At 32.5% G+C, this 23,124-nt stretch overlaps 1 protein-coding gene across 1 annotated transcript in view; it reads left to right on the top strand.

The window, feature by feature from the left end:
- The first annotated feature begins 653 nt into the window (after positions 1-653).
- Positions 654-23,124, top strand: part of LOC106666613 (atlastin-like) — a 25,219-nt gene continuing 2,748 nt past the window's right edge. Inside the window, exons 1-10 of the mRNA XM_014393913.2 lie at positions 654-987; positions 11,637-11,836; positions 11,911-12,117; positions 12,209-12,364; positions 12,720-12,869; positions 12,939-13,077; positions 13,615-13,799; positions 13,877-14,098; positions 21,979-22,193; positions 22,500-22,566. Of these exons, the coding sequence (XP_014249399.1) occupies positions 975-987; positions 11,637-11,836; positions 11,911-12,117; positions 12,209-12,364; positions 12,720-12,869; positions 12,939-13,077; positions 13,615-13,799; positions 13,877-14,098; positions 21,979-22,193; positions 22,500-22,566 (1,554 nt within the window). The 5' untranslated portion in view covers positions 654-974. The remainder of the gene's footprint in view (positions 988-11,636; positions 11,837-11,910; positions 12,118-12,208; positions 12,365-12,719; positions 12,870-12,938; positions 13,078-13,614; positions 13,800-13,876; positions 14,099-21,978; positions 22,194-22,499; positions 22,567-23,124) is intronic.

The raw sequence follows: 23,124 nt of genomic DNA, 5'->3' as shown, positions 1-23,124 counted from the left end.
TGACCATTTTACACGGTAATGTCTGTCTGAACTTGTACAATAAAAGCCTGATCCGGTTCGTTTATTTGTCTTGGAGTTATCTGTATACCATATCATTGTTCCTGATGATTTGCTTTGTAATCTGTTAAGGCTTTATAGGATGTTGAGGTACATCAATAGTCGATACTTTCCCGTGTCATGTTCAATGTTAATGGGTAGGTGACCCTCTCCGTAAATTTGATCAAAATCCAAATTTGCTTCAGTTTCCGTTAATTTATGAAGTTTCAAATGGATTTTTTTACAGAAGCATAATATTAGTAGTTTTTTGTAATGAAGTTTGCTCATCTAAAAAAGGAAGACCAAAAAACAGTGAAGCTCGTTGGGTTGAATGAACGAGACGACCTTGGAAACCCTAGGGATCCCGGAATTTAAATATAACTTTGAAGGTGGGATTCCATTGCTATTTTTGGCCAAAACCCAGGAATATGGTGAAAATCTGTAAATGTATTTATAGCGGGGGCGGGGAATCTACGGAGGATCTTGAGGAGGCAGGAAACGGGGAATGGTCTCTCCTGAGGGAAAACTTGCGGCCCGTCCCGTTTTCTTGAAATGCAGGAAAGAGAGAGCGAGCGAGAAAGAAAAAGGGGCGCAGTGTTGTCCCCTTCCCCCCCACAGGGGATCGCAAAATGGCCACCGCCAATTCGCGTCAACGTTAAAATTACGTCGGAACGGAGAGGGAAGTCGCGAGCGGAACTCAACGAGGTGCAGACGTTCCAGAAACCCCGTCGACACGGTGACAACCTTAAAACTCGGATCGCGCCTCTTTTGCACGTCGCGTTCGACAAACGTTCAACGAGAAGGAAAAACAACGTAAAAGTGGAGAGAAAAAGACAGAAGGCGGATTCTTGACGAGAACGTCTCTCTTTATTATTTTTTTTTGTTTTGTTATAATGCCCTTCACTTTTTCGCTCTGATCGCAGTAAAGTATTAACGAAATGGACGAATCAGGTAACCCCCGTTAAAATTAACCTTTTTGCTCATAATCGCCTTTATTTGGTAAATTTATATCCAAGTTATCACCTTTTTTTTTTTTACTTTCAATTTGTACTTTGTTTCATCCGGGCCGTGGCACATTCCTGGCCAGCCCGTTTTGTCGGCCGTCCTCTTTACAATCGGCCCTACCGTCGACTTTGAAATCGCATTAATGAGAATGACAACATATTTTTTAATTTATTTATTCAATTCCCCGTCCCTACCACGAAAGCGTTTCCTGTAAATTTTACAAAGAACATTTCAAAACATTTACAGGAACACATTTACAATCCCCCCTCTCTTAACATTTTTTTTACAATCCAAAAAGTTCGATAACTTCGTTGTCATTACGTCTAGAATTAAAACAAAAACATATTAGACTGTTATTTACAATTTAAGATCCAGAAAAACGTTTTATTTGCTATTTACAACTTAATAAACTTAACCTCTTGTCACGTTTCAAACCTCAATGCTATCGTTCATTTTATCTCTTGCACTGATACGAATTTGTCTTTCTTTAATAAACACTACAAACTTTAGAAAAGCCTTTAAAATTAAGTAATCTTGGAGTCTTAGTAGTGTCGGACAACGTATAATTATTAAAATGTTTAAACAGTTAATGTCATAGTTAATAATAAGGTTTTCAATATACACCTGTTGCAGTTTCATATTTTGAAAAGTTTGCCAAGTGACTATGGTATGGTAATGAGGATACAAGGAAGCGGGGTTTATGCTCCTCTCCAGGCACTGCAGCCTTTTGGCTTGTACCTTCCTAGTACCCTGTGCAATCTACTCAATCCTTCCTCTTAGAAGTACCAGGTCATTGACTGTTGCTGCTACGATTTCATTCCCTAGATATTTTCCGTATGTTACATTAAATCTCCATTGAGCCGTTGCTTCGCATTCGAAGATGATACGGGCGGCTCTTTCCTCCTCCTCATTGCATAATCTGCAGATGGAATCGTTGTTGTTTTGTGTGACCGGTTAACAGTCACCCTCCCCTCACCAATTGCAGCAGTGTGTTTACCAGTCTTGGTGAGGGTTGTTTCATCATGAGTTTACTGTGTCTAGCGCCGCTAGAGTTTATCAACCACTTCTCCTTTTGTTTTGTTTGGATCCATCCTGCGATGGAAGATTCTAGGATAGGTTCAGGGCCTATGCATGGTCTTACAGATCTTCCTCTGGCCATCCACATTTGAAGTTAATATCCTTCCTCCTCATTGCATAGTCTACAAATGGGGTTACCATTGAATATACCCCATGTTGTGTACATATTTTTTTAGATGCCAGTGACGCCTTAATAGTCCTATCACTCGTCTAGATTTAGCCCCCCCCCTTAATTTTATCAGTGAGTCTGCCAGTCTTGGTGAGGGTTATTAGCATAATCCTATTGTGTCTTGTTCCTTCTAGAGGTTTTTTTTTCTTTTCTTTTGGCAATAGCCTAAATAGCCATAGCCATGTCACTTATTATTACTATTATTTTAAGCCGTCTGACCCAAGCTATAACCACTACCTTACCCATGTAGTTGATTTTCTCCAATATTTCGAAGAGCAGATGATTGTCTGCTGCTACCGTCTTCCGATATTTTATCTTGAGCATTGAGCTTAGACTATCCGTTATAATCATTGATTTGTCATATGTTTTGGAGCTCAAGTAGCTGAGCGCATTCGAGATGGCATAGAGTTCAGCTGAAAAAATGCTACTTTCTTGGGGCAGCTTGATTAAGCACTCATATCTATTAACTGGATCGTAGAATGCGCACCCCACACTTGTTCCTGACTTGCAGCCGTCTATGAAAACAGTGAAAGCCTGGCCACTTAACATTGAGTTCCTATTGAAAGATGCTATTCGCTGTTTTTGTATCTGTATCTTGAAAGTCCGGAAAGGAATAAGTATCAGCTTTAACCATCAAAGCTTCATATTTGATTTGGTACATGGGGAGTATATTTGTACACATATCGATTTATCGATTTTATTCATATTCAGGAAACTATCTACCAGTAGGAGTGCTGCTTTTTTTGACCAGTATTTATTTTCCTTGTAGAGTTTGTCCACTTCTTCTTTTATCTTTTATGGATCCATTCTGTGATGGAGGATTCTATGTTTGTTTTTGTTATCCCAAGAATAGGTGCAAGGTGTTGCAGATCCTCTGGCCAGTGTGTCTGCTTTCTTGTTACCCAAAACGGCCTTTTCCGATTGACCAACGATGGCTTCAATAATGCCAATTTCTGGTGCATTGCTTCAATGTGAGAGCATGCATTTCTGTATTGTTTCGCCAGGATTCAAGAAGCTGCAGTAAATGAAGCCCACCAAAGAGTCATCATCACCTTTTTTGATGAGTTGGGAGCTTTGGAAAATGTGGTGCTGCTTCTCCTTTGTCGAGCCACTGTCCAGAACGTCTGCTGTTGACGTAGATAATCTACTTTTCATCACAAGTAACGATTCTTGAAAAAGGTTCGTTTCTGTTTCATGAAAGAAGTGTTGTGCAAACTTTTTAATATTTTTGGTGGTTGTTAAATGCATGAAGAATCCAACTTTGGAGCTTTTTGCCTTTACGATTGCCTTAAGGTCATCATCGACATTCGATTTGCTAACTGAAATATTATCTGCAAGTTCTCGAACAGTTGTTCTGGAATTTTCTTCTACTAAAGCTCGCAGAACATTATCATCCCAGGAAGAAATTATTCCACGACCTTTGTCTTCAAGACTAAAGTCTACCTATTGAAATTTTTTAAACCATCTCTGAAAGGTGCTCTCACTCACACTGCCATTGCCCCGGACTTCATTAATTCTGGCTGTTTGTGCATAGTTCCAACCAAGTTTAAACTTAAAAAGTGATATGACATTTTAGTGAAGACTGAATTTTCCCAAGTAATGAAATGCTACTGAGGCAAACAAACATTTTTGTTTGGAAAAGTATTAAAAATTGTTGACATTCATACAAAAGAATAATCAATCAAATGAATACATAGGGTTAATTGAAAGAAAACATGAAAATCTGCATTATTTTCTGGACAACCCAATATAAAAACAATTTATGGCACAAAGTCACTAAGCCAAAATATGGAACTGCAACAGGTATATATTGAAAATCTTTTTATTAATTAAATATTAAATTATTTAAACAATAATTATTCAGAAATCATGAGATGCGGTCTGGCCAGACCGCATCTCACGATTTCTGAATAATTATCGATTAACGGTCACTAATCACCACACACTATTTAAACAATTAGTTTTTGTAACTAACTGTTGACTGATGCAATGAATACTTAATTTTGGTTTCTAAATTGAGTTAACAAAGCCGACAAAGTTGCTAACATACCCTTTGTAAAGTATGGATTTGTGATAAGTTTAAATGATTTATTTTTTTTTTATGAAATGTAAGTTCCTCCAGTTTCAGGTTTTATTAAGTATTGAGAGTGCTGATAAGTATGAAAACGGTAGATTAGCATCTTCTTCACAATTACTGATTGCACCAGTGCTGTTGGATCATTGTTAGGTTGACAATAAACTTTTTTAGAAAACTTTGCTTTGCAGGCTTACTGATAGGGTAAAATCCCGCACTTGGGTTTTTACACTATACTCAGAAATATCATTATTAAGTAGAACCTACTCTCCAATTTTTGTGGACAACCATTTTAATATTTTATTAGTGTCATAATAATTGCACAAATGAGAAGATAAAATATTTTTAATTCAAACTAAAAATAAAAGCCCAATTACAACATAAAATTTAAGAATTTTTAATCACAGGTATGTTATTTTTGAATTCTTGTGAAAAATGAGAATTATGAAATTGGTAGTAAGGTAAAAATAATTAAGGTGGTTACTACTACAGAAAAGTAGGTAGGTCTAAATCTAAATAGCTAAATGAAAACTAAATGAATTTTTTTTTTTTAAAGTGGTTTTGCAACATTATGGTGGCGAAAATTAAACAGCTTATGTACACTTCCTGAACCACACATATACAGACTGTTTACACTTCACTGAATGTTTAAATCTATCCAGTCTTCATGAAAACTTTATTTGTAGTATTTTGAAATCTAGCTGAACTGTGATAGTTTCATGTAAATATCTTCCTTCTCAACTGAGGCCTCATCAGCAGTTTCACGAAATCTTACACTGTTCACTGTTTGGAACACACTTGCGGTAACCCACATCGTAAAAGGCCAAGATTTTGACAATATACAGCTGAAATGAGTGATTTGTTTTACACTGAACCTTTATTACGGCAAAACTATCCATCTTGAGCCCTCCAGTGGCTAAGTGTGGCTAATGTCTTGTTCATTATTATGTTCCTCTTCAGAAAATCTGAGCTGTTGCTATGAACAGGGAAAATGTTAGATTCTGAGGAGGGAGGTAGAACCTATCAATGTATTGTCTTTATTTTATTTATTTTTTTTTGGCTTTAGGTTAAGCACTTGGGAGCAATTGCTGCTTATATTTTTACCCCCTTATTCACAGGTTTTCGTTTCAACACCGATTGTTTTTATTTTTCTGCAAATTCTGTTTCCAATCGCTCTTTTTGTGGTGTGGAAGTAAGGAGGATGCTCTTCAAACCTCTTACTGAATGTTTCCTTTCCTTTCCAGCCCATGCGAGAACTTCCCCCCCCCCCTACCTACCCTATCATTGAGTTAAAAAATTGAATGGCCATCGCAAGAGATGCTTAATCTTCAGGACTTTGCAACATTTGGTCTTCCTTTTGAGGAAAGATGAATGCACATCACAATGAAACAAATTATGTTACTGTGTTAACAAAATTACTAATTTACCATTTAAATTTAAGATAGAATTTCATCTTCTTTTAACGATTATTACATAAAAATATTTAAAGAATGGATTTTTGTAACTATTTATGTGAATGTCCATTCCAAGAGCTGCCCTAACTTTAAATACTATGAAATTTTTGGTTTGTTTACTGATGAAAGACTAATCCACATCACATCAAAACCAGTTAAATAGTGAGACTTCATCCTGTGGACTGAGCAGAGATGAAAATGCAACTTGATCATAACTGACATCATTTTGGTCACGACCTCGCTGTGTTGTCCTGTTGAACATGTAAAAATGACTCAGTTCGACAAAAAATCACCAAGATACACCTCTGAACATGGTACAATGTTTATATGCATCTGACATATCCTATGACTGAGGACGACCAATTAAAAAAAAAAAAAAAAAAAAAAAGAAATTTTTTTATAAGACAATCACTTAAAAAAAAAAAAAAAAAAAAATGAATTACAAAGTGAGAATAGGCAGACCAAAATGATCGGTAGTGACTCCATTACAAAAACAAAAGTTAAAAAGTCGACATAGTCTAGAATGAATTAACCTTCAAAAAAGTTGTTTACTTTAAAAAATGTTTTAATTAAATATAGTTTTTATCTAAGGTCTAGGTTGAGATGAAAAACTAGTGTCATGAGTGGGTTTTGAACCCATGACGTTCAGTTAACTAGCCTTATTTGTTTTACTATTGATATGATTCGTCTTTAAATTTTGAATGTTCAAAACATTTGCATCTTCCTTTAAATTTAAAATGGATCTAGTGATGAATATTCATTCTTCAATAATTAATTGTTAAAATCGTTTCGTCATGATTAAAAAAAAAAAAAAAAATTAATGGACACCTGCTACACTTAATTTAATTTTGGAAATGTTGGTTTAGTGACTGTAATTCAATTTTTTTTTAATGTAATTTGCTGTCCCCCCAGTCCTTTGATATGTCAGATTTGTATAAATATTTTGCCAACTTCAATGTTGTATCTAGATAATTTTCTGATGAATCGAGTCATTTTTGAAATATCAACAGACCATCACAGCAAGGTCGAGACCAAAATGATTAGTAACGATCAAATTGCAGTTTCATCACCGCTCACTCTACAGGATGATGTCTCAATTTTTAAATTGTTTTGCAGTGATGTGGATTAGTCTTAAGCAACTAACTTAGCATGATTCCATATTTTACAAAGGCAGTTAGCAACTTTGTAACATAATTTAACAAACCAAAATTAAGTAGTGTTTGTGATGGATGACAAATAATTATAAAAACTAATTGTTTAAATAGTTTTAACATGATAGTTAATAAAATAAAAAAATTCAATATAAACCTGTTGCAGTTTCATATGTTAAAAACATTGACGTAGTGATTTTGTCTTGAATTTTTTTTTTTTTTTTTTTTGTTTACATGACCAATCATTTTGGTCTGCCTGACTTTACTGGGTTAGTCAGTCGGTCTTTTGGCATTTTGCTGTCTTCAGTGTTTCATCTGGGTGATTTTTTGTGAAGCCTGATAGACCAATCCAGGAAAGATTCAAAATTGCAAAGCAAAGCATTGACCAAATTATTGATTCGATACCCATAATTGTAAATTTATGATGATAGGTTTCTTAGTCTTTTATTTTATTTATTTATTTTTTTAATTTATACAAAAAATGATTTCCTTATTTAAAATAAATGCATTGTGACCTTAACCAAAGAAGAAAATTAAATAAACTGATAGATTACTGCTTTTAAATGCTAATTTTCAGGGTGTAGGACTGTCAGAGGCGTCTATTATGATTCAAATTGGTGTATATAAATCTAAAAAATTAGTTTAATATTTTAATTGTACAAGTATGCTTTTTAGATGACTTGGCTGAATTACTCTTGAACAGATAATATTATTGAAAAACCAAAAAATACGTCTTTAATATTTTTTAATCTAGTTTTAACTTTTTATCTCTTTTTTAAAATGTTATCAGGGCAATATATAAATATTGAAATTTTAAATGAGAACGTATACTTTTTACTCACTGTTTTAAAGGATTTTTTTACTTTGAAAATGATGGCACAATCAGATTTTAAATTAGTCAAAGAATAACAAAATTATGATAATGTATTTCTTTTCTCATTTTCAAAATTTCAATATTTTACTGGCTCTGAAGTGCCCATGAATGAGTTTCCGGTGTTTTGGTGAATTTTCTTTGAAACCATCATAATGAAATAATTGTGCCTTGTAATTGGTCAAGCGGACCACGAAATTAGTGAATTTAATAATTAAATAATTTCAATTAAAAGTCATGACTTTCTGATGCACATAGTTTTATTTGTTTTACATTAAAATAAGCATTTTTTTGTCTTTGGGTGTAACATATTGCTTATTATTACCTGTCCCTCACATTAAGATATCAATTATCTTTATGGTAGAAATGATTAATTGCATATTATATTAAAAAAACATCTATCTTCCCATATAGATATGTATATTGTGATTCAATCCATTACAAACTTAATCTTAGACACTTTCTCTATCTCTTGTTGACAATTGGTTCCTTGTCTTGTTGATGATATCCCTTTTAATGTTACCCATTCATTACCACACTTGGAAACATGTTTTAAAATGTAATTTTACGATAGAGCTTGTCAATTAGGACCAGATATGTTTATGTTTTGTGTTATAAGGTCTGCCTTAAAATAATAACCACATTTACAAACTTTTAATTCGAATAGCTTAAAACTTGTAATAACATTACAGACGTAAAACGTTTTCACTTTTCACATATCTTGTTTGTAATAGTATTGAGATATATTTGTTTATATTATCTCTTTTTTAAAATGTTATCAGGGCACTTCAGAGCCAGTAAAATATTGAAATTTTAAATGAGAACGTATACTTTTTACTCTTATTCTTTTTAATACTTTACGTATACGTATTAAATGAGTACGTATACTTTAATGTAACAGCTTTTTGATTAAATAACTTAGTTCTGTCATACTGGAAGGCTTATCGCCCAGCTACCATTTGGATGTCATGGACCGGGGGGTCAAACTATGTTACAATACCTTTCACATATTACTACCAATTAGAATTCGAACCGCTAGCGTGGCAAACATGAGTCTGGTGCCCAAATCACTTAAAATAGCNAAATATAATAATGATTGACTAACAAGAGTAGTAACAGCAAAACAATTAAATTGTTGATATGTAATAGTGATTACAAACTTAACAACTGATACATTTCAAACTTGTGTTTTTAATATTATCTGTTAACAAGTTGGGTTTATTTGTTTATTGACATGAGATAGGGTTAATCTTCTAAAAGCAACACCTTTCACATTTAAACACTTTTAACTTGGATAGCTTTAAGGATAAATGTAAAAAAAAAAAAAAAGAAGCAAGATACGGATCCTGGATCCAAACCACAGCCGATTGAGGTAGCACTTCTTACTTTTGAAGGTGGGCTTCCACCCAAGTTCTTACCATGCAAATGAACCTAAATACAATGCGCTTCTTGCTTCTACAGAAGCTAATTTTTGACACAAAAAATTCACTATTAGGGTGTAAAACTAAAAAGAAAAAAATCAACAGATATTATTTAATTGAACTAAAGTTTTCTTGTTAAAATTGTTCTTATAATAACTGAAACATATGACAACCAATAAAGTCTCAACTGTATCAGGTCTGATAAAACAAAGACAAATTCTTAAGTCTGCTCATCCCTGCCTAGATCTGCCTCCAATTACACAATATTTGCTGAGATTCGTATCATCCTTTTCAGGAGTAAATCGTAAAACACAGGATCCCACGCTCAGTACCACAGATCATATAAACATACACTTGATTTGGTAATTTTTTGTCTTCTGGAGAATGATCTCATGGAGACAACCTTTTTCTGCAATGGGCTCTGCGGACTGACTCCTCGCCTTCTTTTTTCCAAATCTTAAACCTGTAGCTTTAAACCCAGTGGCCTCAGAGTCAAGATCTTGCAGGCCACAAAGTGCTTCTTGCTACAACAGACCTCACCCTGCTCTTATTATTATTATTCAATCCCCCCCCCCAAAAAAAAAGTAATAACTATGTATAATTGAGATATACAGATATTTCTGTATAATAGAGATAGAATTCCATGTTGTTCTTTGTTCTGATTGTGTAGAAATGCGTAATAACTATCTTTACAAAAGTAAAATATTTAATCTTTAACAAAGTTACATCTCACAGTACACACAGATTTATTAATCTCTGAGATTACTTTTCAGCAATTAACCTTACCATATTTCACATTTTTTTCATATATATACAGTCAACCCTCCTACAACGCGGTTTCTATATAACGCGTAGCTGAAATTGCGACAGCCCTCCCAGAACGCGGTACTCTTACAGCGCGGTTTCCGTTTAACAGAATCCCATAAGTCCCTTCCACACAGCCTATGAATGACTCTAGTAACTAGATATTGTAAGAGGTTTTAATGTAAGTTTTACTTTCTACGCAAAAGCACAGCCGAGATACATAAACAATACGTTTATGTAAACATGCCAGCTTATCTCATAGCCGTTTACGACATCGGTTTCAGTGATCTCAGAGATCTTGCACAGTACATATGTTTTGTTGGTGACCAAGTCTTTCTAATCTCGATTTACAAGATGTGAAAAAGGGCTAAATTTGGCTAAAGAATTAGAACTTCATTTCATTCAAACTGATCGTTCAACGGTGCGCAGCGCAAAGTTTAAAAGAGAGTTAAGAAATTGCTTAGCTCCCTATAGAGAGGTTTTAGTGGAGTTAGAAAAAAAAGCTACGATCGAAAACCAATGTGAAGAAGAACCAAGTGAGGAAGACATTTTGTCCATTAAAAGAAGACGAGTTAGGCGACTCATATCTGACAGCGAGGATGAGTGTTGAAAAATAAATAATTTTACAAAAGTCTTTATTGTTTTTGTTGGAAAACAGTCTTTTAGTTTAGTTTTTGTTTCATTTTTTTTATCAATCCTTATATGAACTCTTCAATTCAATAAAAATAATTGATAATTTATCTTGTCTTTTGTATTTATTGGTCTCCATATAACGCGGTACGAATGATGTGATTTGTACTAATTCCGAGTTTCTTATAGCGCAGTTTCCATACAACGCGGTAGACGGTTTCCATAGAACACACTACGAATTATCCTGGTTTGTACGATTAAATCTGAGTTTCTTATAGCGCGGTTTCCATATAATGCGGTACGCACTCACCGTGTTATAGGAGGGCTGACAGTATTTCAATTTAAAACAAACATATATTAACATAAATCATTACAGTTAATTAAGATTTTTAGTTGAGATGAAAAAAAAAGTTAATGGCTCGAGAGGGATTCGAACCCACGACCTTCGGCTAGATACGCCGCTGCTCTACCACCTGAGCTATCGTGACCTCAATCCGCTCGGACATCAACTCCCCATCTCAACCCCACCTTATGAGTTTTCCCTCCTTTTGCCATTTTTCACTCTGGGAAAACTCATAAGGTGGGGTTGAGATGGGGAGTTGATGTCCGAGCGGATTGAGGTCACGATAGCTCAGGTGGTAGAGCAGCAGCGTATCTAGCCGAAGGTCGTGGGTTCGAATCCCTCTCGTGCCATTAACTTTTCTTTCATCTCAACTAAAAACCTTAATTAATTGTAATGATTTAATTGGTCAAGCGGGCCACGAAATTAGTGAATTAACATAAATTTTCATGCAACTTATATTTTATATTAAATATTTTGCAAAGTAAGCAATCAAAGAAAATGTGCTTAAAACAACATATGAATTAGCAATTTCAAATTTATCATTTAGATAAAAATATTTTCAAGCATTTATTTGAACAACTCTTTCTATTTTTTGTTATAGAAAAGACTACCGAAGGAGCAGTACCTATAGTGCTCTCCAAACCAGACCACAAATTTGAGTTGGACGAAGAAGCACTACAACGGCTTTTTCTTCAGCCTGAGATAAGAAACCGTAATGTCGTTGTGGTTTCCGTAGCAGGAGCTTTTCGGAAGGGAAAATCCTTTATTTTAGATTTTTTCTTGAGATATTTGAAAGCAACGGTAATTATTATTATTAAAAAACATAAACTCCGAATTATAAAATTAGGCATTTCATATTATTTTTTTCCCCCTAGTACCCTACTTATTCTATACAAAAAAAATCTAAATCTGATAGTGAAGACGAAGATGAAGAGGAAGAAGAGGAACAAGTTGGTCATTGGATGGGACCTAAGGATGTACCACTTGAAGGGTTTTCATGGAGAGGAGGATCAGAACGTGATACTACAGGAATCCTTATGTGGTCTGAAATTTTTTTGACTACTTTGGAAAAAAATGAAAAGGTGTGATTAAAAAAAAAAAAAAAAAAAAAAAAAAAAATCAAATATCAAATTGCCCTTTAAAAATTTATTCTATTTTTTGATGTCCATGTAGGTTGCAATCATCCTCCTCGACACTCAAGGTACATTCGATAGCGAGAGTACTGTACGTGATTGTGCAACAGTGTTTGCCCTCAGCACCATGATAAGCTCAATTCAAATCTACAACATAAGTCAAAACATCCAAGAAGATGATTTGCAACACCTACAGGTAAGAAGGTCCTTTCAATATATAAAAAAATTCTTGCTAAATATTAAATATTTTCATTATGTGATTTTTGTTGGTTTGCAAATTGAGATAACAATTGCTAATTTCTGTTATTAAATTTTTAAAAATTATTATAGATAATATAATACATATTATTAACTATAATAAGACGGTCTAGTTCACATTTAACAGCACACAACCAGCAAAATGATTATCTTTTAAATATTAAATTATTTATAACTTGGGAATAAGAGAAAAAATAAAACTGTGGCCCTTTCCTAATTTTAAATATATGTCTTCATTTCACCAGCCAAGAAAAATGATACGTTTTGTAAACATAAATGTATATGTTATACAGTTATTCACTGAGTATGGAAGGCTTGCTCTCGCAAGCAGCGATCAGAAGCCTTTTCAAAAGCTCCAGTTTCTTGTGAGGGATTGGAGTTTTCCGTACGAAGCCCCGTATGGGGAAGAGGGTGGCAAAAAACTTTTGGAAAAGCGTTTACAGGTAAATACTTAACTACTAACAGAGTTTGTTCCTTTGGTAGTTTTTATTCTATTGTATTTTTTTGTTCAGGTGTCTGATAAGCAGCATCCAGAATTGCAGTCAATTAGGCGACACATCAGGTCTTGTTTTACAGACATAAGTTGCTTTTTAATGCCTCACCCTGGCCTAAAAGTAGCAACAAACCCTAATTTTGATGGCCGTCTCAAAGGTAAATGATTTTTTCTAATTGGATTGACATGAAAAATAATTAATCATAAATAACAGAGGTCACAAGTTCAAATGGAATGTATTACTGAGTTGTGCTAAAACGTTCATTTTTGATAAGATAAGAAGTGAATGAATGCATTGTTTGGTAATTTTTCTTCTTTTAAATGTCTGATAATGGGACCTTTATCTGTAGAGAAACAATGCTGTTTATAAACAAAGTTATATAATGTTCAAGTAAAAGATATACAGTTGATATAATTACTAAGTGTAGTTGAAAAATGTTTATAATTTAGGTCATTTACCTTATGTTAAATGCAAATTTTTTCTCCCTATTATGCATTTGTACAAATTCTGAACACCTGCAGATCCCTTTGAAAAAGACCACTATATAAAAAATTTATTTTGTCTGCCAGGGACACAAAGTTTATTCAATTATTTTTTGGATATGCGGAGGGGGAAAAAAATTAGAGGCTTTTTAGAAAGGACTAGTTTTCAGTTTCACTCCTACTACATTTTATTATGCCTTTTTTTTTTTTAGATATCGAAGCAGAATTTATTGAACAATTGTCTAAATTTGTGCCTTTATTACTTGCTCCTGAAAACCTTACTTTAAAACGCATCGATGGCCAAAAAGTGAAAGCCAAAGATTTGGTAGAATATTTCAAAGCATATATCAATATTTATAGTGGCGATGAGCTTCCTGAACCCAAATCTATGCTTGTTGTAAGTTGCATAACTTTAAATCAGATTTGTTTCTTAGAATTTCGAAATTTACACTACTCTTTTTTTCTCTTTCTTAGGCTACTGCAGAAGCTAATAATTTATCTGCCGTGGCAAGTGCTAAAGAAACTTACCATACTTTAATGGAAGGCGTGTGTGGTGGAGCAAAGCCCTATGTAAGCTCTAATCACCTTGAAGCCGAGCATCAAAGAATTAAAACTATGGCCTTGGATCAATTTAAAAGCAAGAGAAAAATGGGAGGTGAAGAATTTTCTGAAAATTACCGTATTAAACTTGACAAGGTAAGTTTTGTTTTGGATTTTTCCTCCTAGTTTGCTTAGTTATTGCACTTATTGCTTAGCTTATGGTGTTTGAATTAGCACTACCCTTGTACCTTCATACTTTGAATTCACTAAGCTTAATCTTCAAAAGGCTTATTAATTTAGAATCCTATTGTCTTTAAATGTCATTTAAAGACACCAGTTAGTTAACTGTCTGGCAGTAACAAATAGTTTGTGGAATATAATTAACAGGAAAGTGTAATACATACAACTTGAAATGCTAATGACAATAACTTAATATCAACTAATGATGGGCAAACTAAGCCTTAAAAAATAGTGAAATCCATGTGTATATCTCTGATACCTACTGAGATCCAGCACAAAATCTTGTTAATTAATTATGTATTAATAAAAGATTATTGGATCAGGAGACAAAGATTTTTTTATTAGTTTTCATACTTTCTCTTAAATTGTATAAATAAGCTTTAAGTATGACTTGTCTATGCCAGCACATTTTTTTGTGATATAATTGTGTATATTCTTTACATTGTCTTTAAAGTTACAATTTTTTTTCTCTAAATTAATCTATTCTGATTGCTTTTAATTAAAAACTAAGCTTTAAGATAATCTTTCAAATTAATTAAAAAGTATTAAGTTTAAGACTTAAAAAAAAAAATCATACATCAGGAGTATGCAATGAAAATAAACAGGAAATATTAAAACATTGTCTTTTTTTCAAATAGGTAGCAATGATGTTTTATTAAAAAATGAATATTATTAGTGAAGTCTTTCTGTAATTTGATCAAATTTCTTGGTGTTATCACATAGATTTTAAATATGTTTATAGATTATATTTCTAAATATTTGATCCTTGTTAGTTCATTTATTGGGTTGACAAATAAGTTTGTTCGGTTTTTATGAGTGAAATCAAACGCATTTTATTGAATACATTTAGTACATATTAGATTTTGTTTGTATTTTTAATTTTTTGGGTGCTTTGTGTATACACTGGGATTGCGGTGGCTGAGTGGTTAGGGCATCCGACTCATATTTGCCATGCTACCGGTTCTGGGTTTGAATCCTAGTAAAGCATTAGAGCTTTTGAACACATTCAATACAGAGGACGCTTAGGCATGTCCTATCTTAAAATCCAATGGGCTGGTGGGGACGCTCAGGTGCGTCCTAGCCACCTTTTTTTCTTGGATGATTGGTGAGGTCAGCTTTGTGAGGAAATGTTCTATCTGGCCTCGGATTGACTCAAGCTAATGTATAATGTGTTTCACCCAACTCATTTTGACTACCAGATTTTTTTACTTATACAAATTGTTATAGAATACTTATATAAAATATTATGTAAGAAGTGGAAAACAGGTAAATTGTGGAATCAGATTAGGTTCCTGAACGATGAAATAGTGCCAACTGGCCAGGGGACACTCCTGAGCGTCCTAGTTTTTTGAGCAGGTAGTCCTGGCGACGGCTCAAAGGCCGAAAGAGAATAGTATGAATGAAATATTATAAAGGGGGTTTAACACCTCATCTGTGACAATAAAGAAAATGTTTTTCTAAGCCTACATCACACCAGACCGCATCTCATGATCTCTATAAATAATCATTACTTAACGGTCTCTAAATATTACACAAATAGAACCTATTTTTCATCTCCAGTGTTTACATGTGATTTACAAACATTGATTTTTGATACATATCCCACAAAGTTGTTTTATTTACAACACTGGATTATTAACACTAATCGGTCAAAATTTACATTTTTTTAAACTTCATTATTTAATTTTTAAATTTGTTATTGTTGTTTAATTTTATTATTTAAAAAAAATTGACATTAACCAACAAATCTGAATAAGACTGATTAGTCGTAATAATAATAATAATAACTTCAAAGAAAAAAAATCCTCCAGAAAAGGATATACCCTGGTAAGACAGCTTGGGATATGTTTAATACTGCAGCAATTTCCCGCAATGCTTGTGATGGATTTTAGACAGTTGTTTTTCACAACACTCAAATCAACCTGCGCAGGGTGCATGCATACTGACATTGGAATCTCCAGACTGAAATATGGCACATGTGTTCTGTGGCACCACATATTTTTTATGGGCCTCTACAGCTCCTTTTCGAAATTAAAATGCATATAAGCCGTTAATGTTTGTTATTTCCTTTCATTATGAAAAATTCTATTCCTAAATATAATGACAAAAGTATTCCGAACAAAAGCTTACTAAAATTTATGTGAAATGCTGCCTTTCAATTGCAATTGTAGCGCTACAGAGGCAGCCAGAGCAACGTAAAGTTTTAGTAGTACAAAAACCAAACAATTTTCTCCTATAAATCAGCAGTCAAAATTGCCAATTAATGTTTCTTTAATCTTTTTTTTTGGGGGGGGATATGAAAACAAAAATGGAAGTTGGCTCAACTATCCTTGAGATACAATGATTCACAAAACCGAAACTTCAAATTTTATATTTTAATTCTAAACCCTGTTAAAATAATATCGTATTCGAGCAAACAACAGTAGATTGAAAAATAAAACAAACAGCACTGTATGTTTAGTATTGTAGGTACTGTTTATAGTTTTGTTATTTAATAAAATACAAAAAAGATGTGATTTAGCCACAGTGCACCTGTCTTCATTCACACTTGAAAATTCAATTTGGAGCTTTAATTTACTAAAATATATATTTTTTTTATTGGCTTGAATCAATTTGAGATCCTTCTTACATTTGTATAATATGACATGTTTTGTGATTATTCATAATAGTATTAGTAACTTTTTTTATTTGTAATTTGGTCAGTACCATTTTGCTATTCTGGCTAGGTTGGTGCAGACGTACTGAAAATGACAAAATGTCGAAATGCGTCTGCCTGCCAGACCAACAAGGTTCTTCACCTCGCAGAACGTGAAGAAATCCAAAACTTTTTTTAATTAAAAGAAATTAGTGTAATTTAGAAATATTATTAGTTTTTATGATTACAAAACATCAAACAAACTTTTATTTCTGAATTTTGATTTGGCTATGAATGTAAATTCAAAATAAGTATTTCTGCATCAAAATAAATTGGTTACAATTAATAACAGTAAACAGTAGTCTGACAAATTAAATCTTTAAATTTTTTTAAACATTTGGTCAGTGTATGTAATTTATTTGTTTGTCAATTTAATGTTTTGCTTATAAAGAAAAATATTTATTTATTTCAGTCTACAATAGTCTACTTTTAACACAAAAATGTATTAAAATTTAAATTAATATATTTGTAATAATTCTTGATCAAACTCTGTGATAATTGATAAGAAAAGTTATAAATTGCTCATTATGCCAAGATGATTGTGATACTCTGACCAATCCCCTGATCAGCTGTGTAACTAATACTCAATATGTACTTCTGAGTACAATTTAAAATTTGATTTGTCTGTAAATAATGCACACATAAATACATTAATTTGAACTTCACACCAAAACACTACATTATCATTTAATCAATGCACTTCTGGTTTGTACATTTTTATAAACAAACTACATACCGAGAAAAAAACAACAAGCACTTTCCAATATTATGCTTCAAGCATATACTGCAAATCTTTGTTTTAACATTTAAAAAAAGCTCAGTAGATTGATTTTAGTTAATCAATTTGTTCTTTGCCAGTTTCTTTTTTCTGTTGGCCATATCTTGAATCTTTTTTAAATGCAGGCATTATATATGTGATGTCTCTACAATTGGTTGTTTTCTTTTGAGAGCAAAGCTTTGTATAATTAGCTTGGAAAAATATCAAGTTTTGTGCAATATTGTGGTTTACGGTTGACTTGTGGTGTAAAAAGTTGATGAATTACTTTGCTGTGCATATATCTGCTGGCTCCATTTTGAATGAATTTCTTTTGCACATCATCATATAGTTCTTTGGTAAGCACTCTTGAAAACTGTCTTTTAGATAAATGCAAATAAAAGCATTCGCTTGATTCTGACTGTGCCATTGATGTTATAATATTTTTGTAGGATTTGGATCAGTTGTATCTCAATTTCCAAGTGCGTAATGATGCTAAAAACTTCTTCAGCCAAATAGGATACCCTGTGAAGTTTTTTCTGCTACTTTCTGTACTTGTTATGATAATTGCCTTTGTTGCTGCACAGACAAAACATTATCCGTATATTCCCCCTGTATCATCATACAGTTATTATGGTTGGCACTAAAAAAAAAAATTGACTAAATTATGGTATAAATAAAAATTATCAGTGCACCCTCTATCTCTTGTTTTTGTTTTATTGCTGTTTGTTACTTGTTTGTTTAATCTACTTGTTTTCTTCGTGCTTTCTATTTGTCTGGACAATTCCTAATATTAATGTAATTAATTTTTTTTTAAATGTACATAATGTTATGCTTTTGTCATATTTTATTATGTGGTATACTTAACATTTTCTAGCGACAGGTTTGAAATTTAGGGGAAATACATTTTTGAGCTTCCTTACTATAGATACGTGATAAATTTTACTACTTTTAAAATCAAACTTGTAATCATTCAATTTTAGAAACTGAAATTGTCCTAAATATGTGGGTTAATAATTCATACTGTAACAACCTTTGAAATCAAGTATATAAGAGCGTGAAAGACAGCAAAGGAAACACTTATTAAAACAGATTTGGCTGTGATGTAATTATAATCAATGTAAAAGACAAATAAAACCGTAATAATACAAATAATTTATGAGCGGTTATTCCGTTTAAGAAATTAATTAAAAATTATTGTTTTTGAAAAGAGGTAGATATATTAATGCATTTTGTTCAGAATGAAAAAACACAATTATATCGGGTCGTAAAATAAGTTCGTAAACGTTTTTTGGTGGTAAATACTAAAAATTTCAGCTACTTGTGGACAGATTTCATCAACAATATGTAAACCATTTTCTTCCTCTATCTGTTGTCACCTTCCTGCTTGCAATTTCCTCATTCCGGATTTTCTCAGGTTTTTGAGCGATAACTTCCTTGATGTGTTAGAGTTCTGCAGATCCTGGAATAAGTATCTTAAGAATATCTTAAGGAGCAATTTCAGGTTGGGTAGCACATCCTTGCTAAGTTCCAACAATTTCTGGTGACACAAAGAGAGTGTTATCCTGATAGAACCTTTGCAATAGTTTTTGGTTAATTGCTGATTTTAAACACTCTTAGTGTGCAGTATACTAGGGTTAACGATTTGGTCGAGTAGAAGAAGCATGAAGAACCTTCTTCCAAATACACATTACTTTCTTGGTGTGTAATGGCTTTAGCAGTTTCTCAAGGAGGAAATTGCAGATGGAAATGCAGTTCAAAAAATTATTCTCAGTCAACATGTGAGAAAGCCCAACTATATCGTTCTGAAAAAACATATCCAGCTGCTACCAGATGTGTTGTCACACTTCTATGTGAGATATTTTAAGTGTTTTTTCGATGTCTCTTGTCTTAAGTGTGGGTTTTTTTATAGGGTGGGGGGTTGATATAGAATTATGACACACTGTGACCTAAATAGATTAGATCTATTGTGGAACTCCTATAAATTATAGCTATACCTTGGAAAGTGTGCTTTTTCTTTTAAGACTAAGCACTTTCCTTGGTTCCTCTTCACAAACCTCTTTTTGAATGAAAAATACCCTACTGAAGAGGCTGTACTGTAACCGGGTTAATGCTTCACATTTACAAAGGATATGTGCTGATGTCTTTGGTTCCTTCTGACTGTCGGCATGTTGAATGTGGGTTATTTGTGACAAAAACTTGAATTTAGTCATCAACAATCGACAACCAGAGCACTTTGCGTCTTCCAAATCAAAATTTCCGCTTGTGAACACTACTTACAGATAGTGCTTTCTTTTTTTTTCGAAGCAATTCCTTTGCAATTGCAATTAAAAGCCCATCAAATTTTGAAAATGCACTATTTTCCCCTTCATTTTAAATTAGCAAAACACCTTGTAAAAATTCAACATGTAGTACGGAACTAAAAACACCTTAACTAATCACTTTTCAGACTGTATAAACAATAATGATCAAATAAACATTGCTTCAAAACACAAAAGGGATAAAATCAAATTATTAAAAAACGCTACGGACTTACTTTACTAGTCAATATAATTGAAAATTTACCATCAATGAAGTGCCCAATTGGAAATTATTTAATAATAAAAATTGCTCAAGATAAGAAAATCGTTATATATTCTTGTAATTTGTAAGTAATTTTAAAAAAATCATCATATAGTAGTATAACTGCATAAACAATAGAATAAACTGTAGGCCCAAGCTTCTTCAGTCTCATAAAAATACATAGTTGGCCTGTTCAGAGGCAATGATCAAAATATTGCATAGTGTTATCTCGTTTTATTTCATGTATTTTACTTTGTAATACTACTTATTATTATGACTGCTTTAAATATTTCACTGAAATGTTAAATACATTAGAGAGGGATAGTGATTTTATTTAGACTGCCTTTCCTGGTGATAACTGAATAATATGAGTGTAGAATGAGATGGGCCTACCCTCCCCTTAAATATATGGAGTTTTTAAATTAAGACTATTATATCGGTCTCTAAGGGTAAAAGACTTTTTATTTGAAGTATTTTCTTTAGTAGGTTTTATGATCCTTGTTTTGCTGCTTATTTCTTGTTGCATATTTTTTATCTATGTGGATTTTAATTATGTGTTACAATAATTTTATATTTATTTTTTAAGTGTGCACTTGTGGTTCTGTTTGTTATTGTTAACTATTTTTTAAATGAAAATTTTTATTATAAAGGAACAATTGCAACTTTTCTTATACTTAATTCAAATAATCTACTGGCACTAAAACACCAAGGTTTTATTTTTAATTTAAAATATGCTTTAATACATTTATTTTCTGCCATTTTCGATTTATTCTTATTATTTTATGTATGGATTTTAAACTACAAGTATTGTAAATTAATAAACTTATTTAGACAATATTGTTTAAAATTATTACAAAATGTCTAAAAATCGATAATAAATCGACGTTAAAATTGATATTCTATCGAATAGAGTCAGTAGAGTGAATAACTCATTATTGCATTTGTTTTTTTATTGTTTTAAATTGTGAAATATTAACATGGCTTAACTTATTGTTTTATGGACCTTACTAATAAAACATTTCCATAAATCATTGCATTTAAACAATTTCTATTGTGTACGTTGTCTCCTTTGGTATATCCCATAGAAAACTTGCTGAACACTCGGGATATTATTTAATTTTATAATTACAATATAAGTGGTTAGTCGTATGCACATTGGATTTGAAAATGACAGTAAAAACAACTTAAGTTTCAAGACTAGAATGGTTAAAGAAACATTTATGGTCATTACATTGTGTTCGTTAATTCCGCCTACAATAAAATTGGCCCTTTAGTTTATGTTCCAATAATAAAAAGTTTAGATTACAGAATGTTATTTTTATGAAAGTTTGATGTGTTACAAGTAATTTTGCTATGTAAAGAGTTGATCATAATATCTCATGTAATAATGCAAACAGTCCTGTTCATATTGATAAAGGATACATTTCTAATATTAGTTTTTCAAAATAGCATTAAAGTTCTAAATATTGCTTGTTTATTATATTAAATTTGTCAGGATAAAATAAGTCTTGATCACTATGTTGAATAAAACCTGTTCTTTGTATTAGACAACAAAGGTTTCCGAGTTAAACCAATGTTGACGATTTAAAAGGGAAAGTGAAAGTAATAAGGTCTTTTTATCTTTTTTTAATATAATAACAAATGTACTATTGTAAGCCTATTAATGTAAGTGAACTGTACGAAAAAACAAAAGGCAGATTAGTTTTTAGTGTAAGTGAACAAATTGACATTAATTAATGCTCAGAGTTTACATACACGAATGGATTATTTGTGTCTTTTTTTCAGGATATGGACGATCTTTACGGGCAGTTCAGGTTGCACAACGAGAGCAAGAATATTTTCAAAGCTGCAAGAACTCCTGCAGTATTCTTTGCGATTGCCGTCATATTTTACATCCTATCTGGAATTTTAGGACTTGTCGGTCTCTATGCTTTGTCTAACACAAGCAACCTGATCATGGGCGTATCTTTAATTACACTTATTACATGGTGTTATGTAAGGTATGTCGACAAATTATGCAGTTTTTATTTTGGAGCATAGTGTTTTTTCATTTCAAAAACTATTATTCTTATGCAATTTTTAAAGTGTGTTATGATAACACAGGATAAAAAATATTTTAGTGTTCCTCATTTGAATTCATATTTCTCATTTACATCATTTATGTTATAACACATGCACTATGATGACTTGTGATTTCAATCCCAAAATGTTGAATTTTTAAAGGCAGTGCATTGCAAGGAGACTTCACATAAGTGTTAAGTGTATCTAGTTTTTGTGGACTAATTCTAAATTTTACCCTTTTACAGATACAGTGGTGAAATGATAGAAGTAGGAGGCAGCATCGATCAGGCAGCAAACGGGATTTGGGAAAACGTAAGTTTTCATCTGAAAAATATACATAGGCATACAATTTGAAACTTTTTTTTTTTATTACAATTAATTAAGGTTTTTTAGTTGAGATAAAAAAGTCAATGGCACGAGCAGGATTCGAACCCACGATCTTCGGCTTGATACGCTGCTGCTCTACCACTTGAGCTACCGTGAACTCGACCACTCGGACACCAACTTCCCAACTCAACCCCACCTTTTGAGTTTTCCCTCCTTTTTGCCATTTTTCCAATCCAATCCGATTCCATGACATTTGAAAAATGGCAAAAAGGAGGGAAAACTCAAAAGGTGGGGTTGAGATGGGAAGTTGGTGTCCGAGTGGTCGAGTTCACGATAGCTCAAGTGGTAGAGCAGCGGCATATCAAGCCGAAGATCGTGGGTTCGAATCACGCTCGTGCCATTGACTCTTTTATCTCAACTAAAAAACCTTAATTAATTGTAATAAATTAATTGGTCAAGCGGACCACGAAATTAGTGAAGTTATGTTGTATATAATATATATATTTAAAATATATATTTAAATAAATATATTAAAATAAATAA

Source organism: Cimex lectularius, unplaced genomic scaffold, assembly GCF_000648675.2.
Source record: "Cimex lectularius strain Harlan isolate CLEC.00 unplaced genomic scaffold, Clec_2.1 scaffold56, whole genome shotgun sequence".
In the NCBI taxonomy this organism is placed as follows: domain Eukaryota; kingdom Metazoa; phylum Arthropoda; class Insecta; order Hemiptera; family Cimicidae; genus Cimex; species Cimex lectularius.
Note: the sequence above shows the minus strand (reverse complement) of the source record. Positions and strands in the feature narration are given on the sequence as shown.